This window comes from Astatotilapia calliptera, chromosome 6 (assembly GCF_900246225.1).
Source record: "Astatotilapia calliptera chromosome 6, fAstCal1.2, whole genome shotgun sequence".
NCBI lineage: Eukaryota > Metazoa > Chordata > Actinopteri > Cichliformes > Cichlidae > Astatotilapia > Astatotilapia calliptera.
This window is the reverse complement of record NC_039307.1, coordinates 30724257-30739408: the sequence shown is the minus strand read 5'-3', so window position 1 is coordinate 30739408 and position 15152 is coordinate 30724257. Positions and strand designations below refer to the sequence as shown.

Here is a 15152-nt window from a genome sequence, read left to right as displayed (position 1 = left end):
GAGAAGACGAAAAGTCCGAAATATTTAATGTACAATAATGATCCTACCGTACTTTTAAATACTGATCATTTGAAAACTACATTAATTAAAAGACTTGTACTCTGCTCTCATCTTGGGATGTCAGATCAGGTCATTACAGTTTTACACTCATTGTAATTATAACGTTCCACACGTTCTAACACGCGGAAACACCCCAAAACACGTTCCTTTGGTGTGAGACCAACATATGCAAGAAAAACCCTGCAAACCTTTTATAACCAATTTCAGTTTGCTATACATGGAGAGAAATGGTTACAACTGATCTCACATTACAGATTGGGAGAGGAGGTTAGCATAAAAAAATACTCGACAGTGTGATCGAAAGCTCTTGACGTTCACGTGAGCTTTCCCTATGAGGAAATAATGTTTTCAGTTATATCAAACAGACACATTAACGAGAAAGTATTCTTTCCTAGTGTTTTCTTCTCACTCTGCAAGGTCTGGCTAAATAAAAGTCGCTTAATGCCAATATAAGGAGAGACACACTCAAACAGGAACGCTCACAACATGTACACACCCCTATCTGAGCTCTTGATTACAGGCTAAATTAGATTCTATATGCCTCCAAGCGACGGTTGCCAAATAAACTACAGAGTAAAAGACAGAAAAGAAGAAAGAGTATATGAGGAAGAGAAACGGTGAAGGACAAATAAAAGAACATGGTAAAAAACAAACGGTGTCCGGGTACCACTGCCTTCAGCGTCGAGAAAGACCAGAGTGGATGAAGCGTACAGAAAAGCTCATAAATAACTCTTTCATGTACTTTATAAGAAACGATTACATTTCTCGAACTGAGTAACAGTAGATGTGTGTACTTAACATCAAGTATTTTTCCACAGCACACACACAGTCACAGCCAAACAAATTGCCCTTTCATTTTCTTCAACTTCAGTCTTTTGAAGTTCTACATCTGTTTACAGAGAGTTTATTTAAAGCTGCATCTGTATGTGCCTTATGATAACCAGAGAGAGAAAATGGAAGGAAGAGACAGATATGTAGATTAGAGTTCGAAAAACGCAGTCAAAAGCTACATGCTGTCAAAAAGCAAAAAAAATAAATTAAAAATCTTCGTCTTTAAAAATTTAGGTCAAGCTAAATTAAATTAGAAAGATTTTGCTGTGGATTCATATTTCACTTTCAGGATGTCTGGACTGAGCTGAAGGGCAACGTTTTAATTTACTGCTCAACAGAATAAAAACAAACTAAACTAAACAAAAAACAAAAGCAAAGTTACTTCTCTTTGCCTTTCAAGCACATTGCTTTCAAAGCAAGCCAAATGGCATAATTATTTTTAATTGGGTTGACTGTCCTCCTATATTTGCCATTTTCACATTTCATAACAAAAGTAATACAGTGAATAAGTGTGATCCACTGATCAAAAAAAAAAAAAAAAAAAACACACACAAAGGACAATCATCTCCAAAATGAGCAAATGTAATATTACACTTTATTCTGCATCCATGTCTGCATTCAGTAGGAAAAAAGGTGCACCACTTCATTAAAAATTATAAATACGTTTATTGCTGCAAAAACAGAAAACAGCCAAATTGTCTGAGTTTTCAAAGCGAGCTTCTTAATATTACAGTTCTTCAGATTTTGTAAGTTGGTGTGTGTGTGTGTGTGTGTAGACGTATTTACATGCATATTATAGAGCCTGTTCTTCCACACATAATTTACAGTGCAGCAAGGTGGAATGCCATTCTAAGTGCTCGAGGCTACATATCTCTTATTCATAGAACAACAATAACAACACATCTAATACCAGAGTGCAGTCTGTTAAAAAAAAAAAAAAAAAAAAAAAAAAAAAAAAAAAAGAGCAAAAGGCAGGGAGAGAGGGAGCATCGGAGCAAGATCAAATGTATGAGGAAGAAAGAATGAATAAGAGAACAAGACAAGAATACGAGTTTTGGGGGGAGGTTGAAGTCCAAAGAACAGTCTCTGTTCTTTAACAGATGCAGAACAAATTGCGCTGAAACATCCACTTATATACTCAACACAGCACCAACCACAGGGGACACATGAGTCACTGATGGAACAGGTGACACATTAATGATGAGTGTGCATGAATTTGAGAGTGGAGGGTACCATCAACCTTAAACCACACGAACCGATAAAGTGAGGTTGAATGGAAAGACAGCAGAGATGCTGGCGAGACGGGCTTCTTCCACTGAGTGACATTATCAGAAAACAGATTGAAGCTGCTGTCTAGATATTGGCAGGCTAAAGGCTCAGTCCTTTAAAAAAAAAAAAAAATCTGTCCAGAAGATCAGATGCATTTTAAGGACCAGATCAAATTGAACTGTGATGTACACTCACCCCATCCGCCAAGAGTGGAACAAGACTTTATTTGAAATAATTTTAACATTTTTTGAACAAAAAGGGAACAGTTTTCACTTATCCATTTCTATTCTTTTTACTTTTATTTTAGTGTGATTTTAGTGAGAGGAAAATATTAATACTCATTACCCACCATTCACACCTAGAAGCTGCCTGGTACCATTCACTCTCACATCTGCTTGCCAATGGACAAGCACCAGTACACACGACTACTACCCACCCAGGATAGTTTGGAGATTTGACACAAGAATTGGTAACTTGTGTGTCCCATGTTTGCCTCTTTAATTCTTCAGTGACCACTGTTGGGACAATCCCTATTAAAAGATGCAAGTCACTTTGTCTGATAGCTGACATCTCAAAACTCCATCCATCCCTCCCTCCCTGCCTCCTGGGGGCAGGAGTCTAAGCAGAGATCTCTAACCACTTCCAAGAAGCTCTCAAGAGATCTCTTTAGTGTGTGTGTGCCCAGTGGGAGATGCCCTGAACAACTCCAGGTCATATGCCAAAACTACCTCAACCAGCCTCTTTCACGGTGCGAGTAATGACTCAACTCAGACACGTCAGCATTCTCATTTTTCCAGTCACTACCAAGAGCTTTTGACCACACATGAGGGTAGGAAAGTAGACTGAACGGTCAACCAACAGCTTACCGGCCCATGTGGCTCATTCAGTCACATGGGCCACCACAAACTGAATTTCATTAACACGGCACTGACTAGGGCTGAACGATTATGGAAAATAATCTAATTGCGATTTTTTGCCCCAATATTGCGATTGCGATGCAATATGCGATTATTTTTTAAGGTCTTTGTCTTCTGTATTATTAAACAAAGACAAGCAATACATCATATAGTATGGCCAATACTATATTACATTAATTTTAAACTGTTCTTTCCTGGAAGACAGACCTCTGTTATGATGACATGAGGTGATGCATGAATTGATGACTGACATTTTTATTTAACTTCTTCAATCACAACAGTATATTTGAACATACACAATAGTTTATTTTTAGCTTACAAACATCTGAGCATAAAGTGCTGACAAGGAACCCTGGTGTAAACATTAAAATGAAAGTCAGTACAATGTGCAGATTGCAGAAATATACATAAACAAAATCAGTGGCTTTACCACACTCAGTTTTTCGACATCTGTGAACTACTAGACAGTCATTCAATTAAAAAATAATATTAAATAAATAAAACTAATAAAATTGGAAATTGGACGGTCTAGCCTTCTGATTAGCGTCACCGCTGTCTCAGTGGCGTTTAATAAACTCGGCCGTCTGCTCCTTGCTATCTAAAATATAACCAGACACTGGTGTAAATTCTCGACTGTCTCATACTTCTGTTTAATAAGTTTTCTGTTTGACGTTTAGTCAGCTGTGTGAAAACCAAGGAGGAACCCACCCGGGGGATTAATAAAGTTTTATTTTATCTAATCTAATAACTTTAATCTCAGCCAAACCGATTTACTCACGAACAAACAAAACACTGAAAAAAGCCCAACAATAACATTTTAGGTTGTCTAAGTGACTTATATATTACGTTTAACCCGAGCAGCGAAACTCCGCGGTGATCTGAAAATGATGTGCCGGGAGTTGTGCCGTTCTCGGCCGCATCAGTAACCCTCGAGCTCCCGGCTAGCTGTCGAGCTGGTGGGTAGCAGACGCCTCTGAAAACGTCGAAGCACTTTTGCAAATATGGGATATCTTGATAAACCGAGCAGATATTTGATGTTTACACAACTACTTTCTCGCCTGAAAATATGTTAAAAGTTTATTTTGTGACCCAGAAAGATTAGTATGAGTAATTTTAAAACTTAGTAGCGGCCGCCATTGTTGGAAACTGGAGTTTGGCTGGGCCGCGCTATGAATTCTGGGATATGGTAGTAATTTGGACAGCCTTCGGCACGTCGCTGTGACGTAATCGGTCTACAAATGCGGCCTCAGGAGGATGCAGCCCATGAATTTGGACATGTCCAGAGTATAATCGCAGCCTTTGCGGTTAGAAAATTGCACTTGATCATGTCGCGATATTATCGCAAATGCGATATATCGTTCAGCCCTAGCACTGACCTATGCCTAACATGTGGACAGCTTTGGTTTTAAGTAAAACAAAGTGCACAAGCACGTAACTTGAGAATAAACAAAAGAGACTTGCTGCTTCTATGGAACAACTGTGTGATGTCAACTGGCAAACAAACACAGCAAGCAGAAACCCTAGTGTGGCCTCCTGTGACACAGGCAGGCTATGAGAAACTCAGAGCAGTTGCTGAATAGGTACTATATCCCTGTCTCAAAGGCAATGAGGGAACTAGGGCTGTATCTTTGTGGAGGTTCCACTCCAATGGTTATTCCTGAATGGGTGAAATTTGTGGATGACGAGCTATCTGCAGCACAGATGTCCTGATAGTGACTTGAAATTGGCTCCCTGTTGTTAAGCAGACATGAAGTGGAGCCTGAAAGCTCAAGACAGAGTTAGGAGAAGTAAAGTCACAGTCTCCGCTAACAATGTTTTGACTGGTAATGGGCTTACCAGCGTAAGGCTTGGACAATCTGGTATTCTTTGATAAAATCCTATCTAAGTTACGGTTAGACACATGAAAAGAACAAACAGCAGATTCTACGTCGTTCTGAAGAGCCAGGAAGCTGCAGATCAAGGGCTCCAAGAACCACAGGTGTCCATGAGGTAACCACCGACAGTGTAGAATATGAAAGTAAATACTGTGACATCACCCATTGTTTTTTAAAGTCCTGTTCTGAAGCCCCGAGATGAGCGTTTACACCGCCCCATCTTGGTTGCAAAATAGCACAGGTTTAAGGCATGTCCTCTCTCCCCATCAGGGCCCTACATCCATATTTTATACTGATTCAGATTCCTTGGTTTCTGTGTCATAATATATTAAGTGTGTATCATTGAGAGCACCTTCACATCTATATCTTCAGCTGGATTTGAGCAGGTCTAAAAAAAACCACCAGGTCTGTGCACAGGCCCACAGCAGTTTTCTATGTAATATTAATATAGGAATGACTGTCAGGCAATGCCATAGGGACCCAGGCCTTAGGGATTCATGGATGAGCAAGAGGAGATGAGGGCCTTGCCTACAAAGCATGAAGGTCTGCAGAGCAGTACCATGTCACATGGGAGACCAAGTTTTACGGGCTCCTCCTTAGTATCAAACCTCCCACATGTAGACAGATCAGTAGAAATGATGCTGTCAGGAATAACTAGAATGCACAATGTCATCTTCTCTTCTGCCACATGTATAAACCAAGTCTTTGCATGACCACTCTTGTGTCTTGCAGCTCTTATTTATTTTGTTACTTAAAAAACTGAACATTGATGGCTTTTCTTGAATTTCTTGATCAAATCTGTTTAAGTTATTTATAACAGGAAATGGCTATAATTCATTTATGTAGCACTTTTCTCATCTTAGTGACCACTCAAAGCACTTTAGACTATAAGAACACACTTAAAAGACTGTTAGAATGTATGGTTATCCTAAATACTATTTATATCACATCAATGTCCAGTAAAGAATCACAATCTCAACAATGTCTTTGGACTATGGGAAGAAGCTGAAGTAGTTGGATGAAACCCATCTGGGCTTAGGGAAAACAGGGAAATGCAACAGAGAACAGATCCAAGCTGAGGTTTGAACCCAGAAACAACTTTTTATGAGATGAAAGTGTAGGCAAGACTGATGTTATATGTGGGAATAATCTGGTGCCAGAACCTTTTTTTAGCACCAGGTTATTGGTGCTTATATCATCAATGTGACCTTTAGTAGGGTTTGTAACAGCAAAGCTTAAACTGTTTTAGTAAATTCATGAAGAATATCAAGAAAATTAGTTGTGAAAGTCTTATAAATGGGCCAAAGGCATTTCTAAATAGATTTCCTGTCCATCTGTCAAAACATCACTGTAAGACCCTATATTCAGTTTAAATTAATAAATAAAAAGGCATTGTTAATGAAGCACCTCAATAAACCAACCCCGCCCACACACACACCAAAAAACAAACAAACAAAAAAAAAAAAAAATCAAAACAGCAAAATACAACTAAACATGTTTCTGTGGCTGTGTATTGCACAACTACACTCGCAGATGTAAGCATATGCACAACACAGAGACTATGTTGATGCAACCTCATGCAATAGCAACAATTATTTCTGTTTAGACACTAGCATGAGAGCAAAGCATAAAGTACAACCCTTCAAATCTACCATTACGACTGCCATGATCTGTGATGTATCAATTAAAGAAAAGAAAAGAAAAAAAACAAAAAGAGAGAGATGAACAAATATTAGCGGACAAACAAGTGAGGGAAACTAAGGAACAGATTCATATTACGGACCACAGATCTTTTTGTTGTTGTCATTAACTAAATTAAAATTACATGGTAATAAACATCATTTTTCCCCATTAAGAATAAAGACCTGAAACCACAAAAGGGCCAACTCGACATGAGACAGAACACACCGGGTGAAACAGTCCTTCATGGATTCTCAGAGCTTCTCTGGAAAAACAATGTTAAAAATAAAACTGAACTGAAATCATACAGCTTCTACAGTCACTGTTATGTACGATCCAGCATGTTTGGGGGAAAAACTGGTGCATATAACGTAATCAGTTTATATTTTTGCAGTCATTAATAATGAATGCAGTTCAAAAATAAAGAGATGAAAGCATAGCAGTTCTTATTCTCCCAGTGTGTTCTCTTAAAGGTGGCTCTTTTATCAGTGAGAGAAATCATTAGTTAGCAAGACCAGCAACCACAGAAGGCTGACGTCAGCCAAATTACACAAGAACTGACCTGAATGCAGAAAAGTACTGTCAGGTTTTGATAAAGCAAATTAATTGCAAATTAATCACTGCACCCATTTCCCATTTTTCCAAGCAAAATATGAAAAGAATTAAGGGTACCTGAAAACCGTCACACAGCACTATACTTAAGCAACCTCCGCCAAAGCACAATACTTGCAAAATATGCACAAAAACAAACAAAAAAACAAACTGCATTTGCTAAAAGGTATAAACAACACATTTTACTTAAGTCAAAATGCATGTCAAGTACAACCAGGCTGTGATTGCACACCAGGAAGAGATATTAGCACCTGGGGATGTGTTATCCAAATGTAAACAAATGACTCAACTAACCATCGCTGAAGCATTTGCTAGTTGCACTCCATATGACAGAAACAGCAAACAGTGGGTGGAGGTTACTAATGCATTTTACTTTGTTTAGTCAATGATATGATGACAGTCCAAACTGTGGAAAAGAAGGGCTTTAAACAACTAATTAAAAAGCTCATCCCAAAATGCAACATCCCAGCTAGCAATTATTTTCTAATTTAAAGTTAATTCTGTAACAATATGGTGCAGCTCCCAAAAAGTTACAAGGTTAAGCCGTGTTATGCAGTTCTGTTACACTTTTACTTCGTTTTCAGAGAAAACATTACCTTGGCTACTTCTGTGCCTACATTTGACTGATGCTGTGTCACTGGATACAATACTGTGTCACTGCTATTGTACAATAATGCTGCTGCTCCTGGCACCTCGTGACAATAGATTCACACTTTGAAGTATGTAGTCTGTCATCAGTGACAGCAGCTCATTGGAAAAGAAGGATGGAAAATACCCTTCATTTTGTTTGCACTAATAAATGCTGCTGCCTGCAAGCTGCAATCACTGATAAAATGTTGCTCGGGACTTTTAGCTATATTGTCATAGATGTCATTATTGCAAATATTCTTGAAATATTATGGTTTAATTCAGAGGCTATAACATCCACCCTCATTGCCTAGTATGTATGTGTCCCTACAGAACACAAGGTGCTCGAGTTTGTTGAAAATGTGCCGAAAAATAAATAAATAAATACAATGTGATATCAGCAATTTTTCCTTTTTTCAGGCACACAAAACAAACAGATTTCCATAACATTTGTTCTCTGTTGTTTAAACAATTATGTAAGTTCTGCCTGACTCTGCTCTCTGCCACCAAAGATGCTGCAGAGTGCCCTCTGGTGGACAAACTATGCAGCATCAAGTCTGTGTAGCTTCTCAGTCATCCAGGTCATGGTAATCTTAGTAGGGGGAAGGAAAAAAAAAAAATATCGACTGGACTTCTTTAAGTTTCTATGCAACATCAACACTCCCGACATTCGCTGAAAAGTGTTTCTCCTATCTCGTTAACTGTTTGAATTTTCATTTATCGACCATTATAAATACCAGCATCAGCAAATGGCGAATCTTGGCCGTTATACTGAAAAAGTTATTAAAACCTAAATGATATGGAATGTACTACAGTCCTTGCAAAAACTGGATTTTGAGGGCCAATTACAGCTGTGCCATTGGGTGATGATCCTGCAAATTGATGCTAACAAGTAAACAACAAGTAACTGATCAATCAAACGTTTTTTAGCTTGTGCTCTCATAAATGCATGAAATCAATGTTTTTATTGTAAAATCTGTCCCACTTTAGATTGCTGTTGAGCATTTAACCAGCACTTGTGCAAGTACATGCACACCCTTCTGTACTTTTCTTTAAGTCCATCAATCAGCATGTCTAAAGAGAGAAAACAGAAGTGTTTTTAAGTGTTACACTTTAACTTTAGGTTTAATGAAAATGGGCTGGATGTATGTGTCATTTAAAGTCTCTGCTGTGTCCAGAGAGGACAGAAGTTGATTCTATTTGCCTTTGTAATAGGCATCTATCGATATCAGCATTGATACTGACCAATATTTATCAACTCTCATCGATGCTTCTGTATTTTTGGTGTAATATAAAGCTTTAACTGGATGCAACACTCCATCACGCTCCCTGATGTTTGAATGCAAGTCTTCCAGTTTGTGCAAGTCCTCTGTCGCTAGGGCCTCTTGTCTGATCTGTGTGCAGCTTGGAGTGTTTGCCTAGCAACACTGACTTCACAGTCAAAAACACCCTCTAGTCTGAGCCCAACTGCCAACCACACAACACTGTGTCAAACACTTCCACCTGATTTTCTTTCCCATTTATTTAACTCTAGAAGAACATTTTTTTTGTTTTTTTCTTCTCCAGTTTGCATCATGTTTCTAAATTGAATAAGTAACTATGTTAAATGACTCTGATCTCAATCCTGACTGAAATAACCCAGTATCATTTAATCTTGATTATCAAAATAAAGAAAAAAAATACATGTTTTAAAAAAATAAGTACATAAATATGGTAGAGAGACCCTACAATAATACACAGAAAACCCCAACATTCAAACAACCTCCTATGAGCAAGCACTTGGTGACAGTGAGAAGGATGGTGACTATAATAACTCCGTCGATAGCACTTCTAAAATCAGAATCTCTTTGTATGGCGTTTTTAGAAGGATTATATCTGCTCATACACTGTCATGTGATTCCTAGTTTAAAAAGTTGTTGCTTAGTTTTTAACTAACTGTAAGATAAAAAATTACATTCATTCACTTCTACTGATCTACTCAGAGTTAATTTTAGGTGTTCAATGATCACTATGCTGGTTTCAAGATTTTAAAGGTACAACCACTAGTTTTATAGCTAAATTGCTCAAAAGCAATCTCACTGCACTGGTCATCCAAGCGATCGACACCTGTGTATTTCAGTACGATTTAAATATAAAGGCACTAATAATGTGACTGGCTACGAAAATCTTATATGGAAGTTGATATAATACTAATAAAAAAAATGCAATGTCAGTTTATTTGAGCAATCAATTCTGTTAACTCATCCTTATTCAGCTATTCACTTCTTCTTTCAAATAGTTCTCCATTCAGTCACTCATCTCCTCAGTCAGTCTGATGTAGAGGTCTCTTGGTGTGCATTAGACCATGAAAGAGTCATAAAAATTAGCTCCTAAGAACTGACCTGATCCATTGACTGTGTAACCTTGAAACCCACACACACACACACACACACACACACGTCAATTGCCTTAAAGGTGGTGGTCATGCTTGAAAAAACATGGATTTCATTCAACCCACTGCTAAATGGAACCAACACGCTTGCCCACACACGTTTCATTAAAGTGCCCTGTTGGCTTAGTTTGGCACAGTATGAGTCAGGGGAGTTAGAGAAGCTGACTGAGATGAAACGCACACACGCACGCACACACACCATTTTAAAAGAAAAAAACAGGAAAAGACTTAAATAACTTTGGAAGATGAAAGCAGCTGGATTAGATGCACACAGTCAAATGTGTGTGTCTGTGTTTATGTTTCACAAATGTTGTCTACCAATTTAATTTTAGCCAGTGTCATTCGCAGCTAACACTAGGGAGGTCCACGAAATGCTCTGTGTATTGTAATCCTTTCCACCAACAAAGGAAGGATTTCAAATCAGCCACAGGTTGTGCGATTTTTCCATTGGACGCTGCTCAAGTCACACCTGGGTCCAATTATGTTTGAAAAACTGTCAGATATGTGAAACGTTTGTGTGAATCAATCTGTAGTGTCATGCGGGCTCGTCTGCTGCCCTTGGGGTTATTAAATTGGTTCCTTTGTGCCAGACGAGTAAATCCATCACAGAAAACAGTTGGAGGGAACTTAAAGCGCCTACCTGTAGGTTGTGCCTCTCCAGTCTCATCTCCAGAATGTTATTCTGCTCCTCCAAACGTTGCCGCTCTCTCTCTAAATCTTCAATTTTCTGTCTGAGAAAAAAGATGCATGCACATACACTGTTTAATAACGCCTAACATGCAAAGATGTGACCATGTATGTCACAGAGTGAACAGGTTAATCTTAGGCGTATAGCTCTGCTCAGGCATGCATGTGAGGCATTAGTGATTTAATCCTTTATATGTATAGTCATGAATTTTTCATTGCAACAAGTTGAGGTCAACCCACCTGAGAATGGTGACCTCTTCTTTGGTCAGTAAAGAGTTGCTGTCAGTAGCAGAGGCCTGCTGCTTCTTTAAAGACTCCAGCTCCAGCTCCGCCTGGGACACAAAGAAAATGATCCTGGTGTACTATCATCAGACCACCTTTGGCCGTGTGCCTGGCAGAAACCTTCTGCCTGCAGATAAATCCTGAAGACTGTATTATAGTGGGCTGCTATCTTTTTGACACAGACATCAAGACAAACAGATATATCCTTTACACACCATTAGCCCACTAACTTATTTTCTGTTTCACAACGTCCTGATCTTTTTACCTCTTACTCGTTTCTATTCCATCTGTCTCATAGTTGTTTTTTTCCCCTCTGATCTTGCTCTCGTCTGTAAAATTATCCCTCATTTCCATTTGCACACCAATTTTCCTCCTCCTCTGACAGCATCTGCCCGTCTCTCGGTGCATCCCCACTCCCAGTCTTCCCAAGACAGATAAGTAATTACTGCTATACCAGACAGGTAGATTTCACGCGTCAATACTCATTGCTATGGCTATGTTGATGTCACCTCGGCAACAAGGAGCCAAGAAAAGAAGGAAGATCATAGAATGAGTAAAGAGGGTGCGTTTCAAGGTTTCAGGTCACACCTGCCAACTCGCTACGTTATCCGGGACTATATTTAAAAGCAGAATACTTCTGTCTGTAAGAGTTTTCTGTCATTTCTAAAATCTTCAATTGAGAAAAATGTACATGCCAAGATTGACAGACACACTCAGGACTGAAAAAAAGAACGTGCTAAAGTTTACATCTGTTTTCATTTTTTTACACTGTCATTAAAAGATTACCATGTATAGATAGATGCATAGATTCTTTTGCATCCATATTTCATTTTATTCTTATATTTAGCTGGTTGGGTGGTTATATTCATCAATTTTCTACCACTTACATGAATCTGGGCTGTTTGAACCAGAGTCTAAACAAAGATAACAGGATTTCTCTCTCTCCCCAGCCATCTCCTCCAGCTCTTCCAGGGGCACAGTGAGGCAAGCCAGACATAAGACAGTATCTCTCCAGTGTGCCCCTGGGTGTCCTCCTGGTAGGACATGCCTGAAACACCTCAACTAAGAAGTATCCAGGAGGAGTCTTAGTCAGGATGTATAGACAGACTATTGTGAGCCTCTACTGAATGACTGAGCCCCTGACCTCACCTTTAAGTGGGATCCCAGAAAACTTTTGGATGAAGCTCATTTCCACTTGTACAGTGGCTTGCAAAAGTATTCGACCCCCTTGAACTTTTCACACACCCCACTTTGCAGTTATTTATTTGTAAAAAATGTTTGGAATCATGTATGATTTTCGTTCCACTTCTCACGTGTGCACCACTTTGTATTGGTCTTTCACGTGGAATTCCAATAAAATTGATTCATGTTTGTGGCTGTAATGTGACAAATTGTGGAAAAGTTCAAGGGGGCCGAATACTTTTGCAAGCCACTGTATCTGAGATTTTATTCTTTCAGTCACTGCCCAAATCTTGGGGTATTCAGTGACGGCAGAAAGGTAAATCAACCAGTAAATCGATGGCTACACACTGACACTCAGCTGTCTCTTCACTGCAACGGACTGGAACAGAGTCACAAAGTCCTTTAATTAATTAAATGGAGTTATATATGCATGTTGTCTAGGTAACTTCAACAGATTGTACATAAAGATGCATGATTCCCACCTCCTGCTACTGAAGTCTGCCTTCCCTCTTCTTCTAATTATATCAATTATTAACCTGGAGCCTCCAGGACAGTGGGCACATGATACTGGTGGCCACCCAAAGGTGCACACACATGCTACTTTCCTTTAATTTCACATAGTGTACATGGCACAATCATAGATGCTGGTTATGCTCTTATCTTTTTGTAACTGCTATATGTGAAATTAGCTAGCTACATCTCAAACGCTTTTTGCAAAAATAGACTGATTGTGCTCTTGGATCCATGTCTCCAAACTGGTTGATACTGCTTATACTTTGGCTGCTAATTACTTGACTGGTGAAAAATGCCTGTGCCTTTTATAGAAACGGCATGTTGCAACAACAACAACAACAACAACAAAAAAAAAAACAACAACCCAAAAAAAACAACAACAAAAAAAAAAACGGGATTGCAGGTTCACTTACTGTTTGTAGCTGCAGTTTTAGTGTCCCTGTCTCCTCCTGCGCTTTGGTCAGCTGAGCCTGAATTAACAGGACAAAAGAAATGTAATGCAGAAGCAAAAAGAAAAATGACCCTAGCCTACTGATATGCAGTAATAGCCCTCCAAAAAACAAAGGAAAGACGCCAGTTAGTACTTCAAAATAACATCCCTGTTGAGAAATGAGCTGCTATCAACCAAAATATTAGGTCTTTCATGGGTTATTATTTTGTATTGTAGTGTCCTAAGGCAGTGTGTTGTGGAGGCTTTTGTGTTTGTTCCATTTTCTTACAGATCAAGCTGCATTTTAGCTTTTGTAGCTTGCCATCACCAGTGTGTGAATGTGTGTGTGAATGGGTGGATGACTGGATATGTAAAGCGCTTTGGGGTCCTTAGGGACTAGTAAAGCGCTATATAAATCCAGGCCATTTACCATTTTATTAACCTTCATGTTAGATTAGCCAAGCTGTGACACTACGAGTGCAGGGGGTGCTAGGTTAGTGCTGATTCCCGTTTCAGCACAGCAACTGCCAAATTCACAGTGATTGTTGGCTGATTATTAAAATAAAAGATTTGTAGAGAAATTCAAGGTATTTCGCCCATCTCTTTCAAAAGTGAGTCACAGTGTAAACAGCATAATGCAGTAACTTTAAAAGGGCAAAACTGGAGAGAATCAAACTGGGGTTCTGCACTTAAACATGGCAATTCTGTCAAACTGAGGGAATTAAAAGAAAAGGGTGACAATCTCTGCAACGTAAGTCCAGTATTATCCATTTTTGTAGATGTGTTTCAGTCTGTCCGCTAAACAAGAGTATTGAGGATGTAAACAACAAGCAGCTGAAGCTAAGCAGCATGCAATTACTGTGCCCTCAGCTACGAGTCATGTGTCAAACAGCTACATGCATAATAATCTGGTCGGCAGCTTAGTGGAAGTCAGTACTTTCAAATTCAACTTTGAAAAACAAAACAAAGAGCAGAAGACAAAAAAAAAAAGTATATTTATGCACGCCTGCAGACACACCTCCATCTCTGCATTATGGCTCTGTGTCTTCAGCAGTATGTCCTCGGCCTCCCTGAGGCGTTTGCTCAGTTGAGGAGAGTACTCAGTAGGCGCCAGCTCGCTGTCATAGGACTCTAATATGGCACGCATTCCATCCCGCTCCTGCAACATAAAACGTTACACATTAACAGCACTATAACACGGTAAATCTGCTGATTAATAAACAAATTTCACCGTATCCAATAAAGTAAAAGAAAAAGTTGTGGGAATTTTAACATTTTGTAGCATCACATAGTAAATGTCTATCTGTGTCTGCATGAAAAAACAAAGTAAGAAAGCATCTTTCTTACTTTTTTTCCTCTAATTGTTACTATGTTTCTTTTTGTTTGCTTGCATAAGTCAGTAACACAGTATGAGGCAGCTACAGCTTTCTTATCCAAGCTGTGATAAGAGAAGCTTGCGTGTGCCCATGCTCATCTGTATTTCTAAAACTGAAAGAATCAAATCAAAGAAAAATGTCTTTGTAGACAAAGAATACCAGAATGAATAAAGAGCACGTGTTGCCTATATTATGCTTCCTCATCATCTCATCTTTAATGTGCTGAATAGTAAACGTTTTGTCCTCTGTAATGGAGTCAGAGGCATACCTGCTTCTCTTCAACAGGAAAAATATTTCTTTTAAAGCGTCAACAGGACTGACATAGTTTCCAAATAGCTATCAAAGTTGTCGGTCTGTGTGCTTCATGTCTGAGTGGTTCAT

The 15152-nt window shown here is 38.9% G+C and overlaps 1 protein-coding gene across 1 annotated transcript in view; it reads right to left on the bottom strand.

The window, feature by feature from the left end:
* Positions 1–15152, bottom strand: part of mad1l1 (mitotic arrest deficient 1 like 1) — a 60418-nt gene that overhangs the window by 28038 nt on the left and 17228 nt on the right. Inside the window, exons 12-15 of the mRNA XM_026171644.1 lie at positions 14414–14554; positions 13379–13435; positions 11229–11320; positions 10942–11032 (exon numbers count right to left, since the gene is read on the bottom strand). Coding sequence (XP_026027429.1) covers positions 10942–11032; positions 11229–11320; positions 13379–13435; positions 14414–14554 — 381 coding nt within the window. The remainder of the gene's footprint in view (positions 1–10941; positions 11033–11228; positions 11321–13378; positions 13436–14413; positions 14555–15152) is intronic.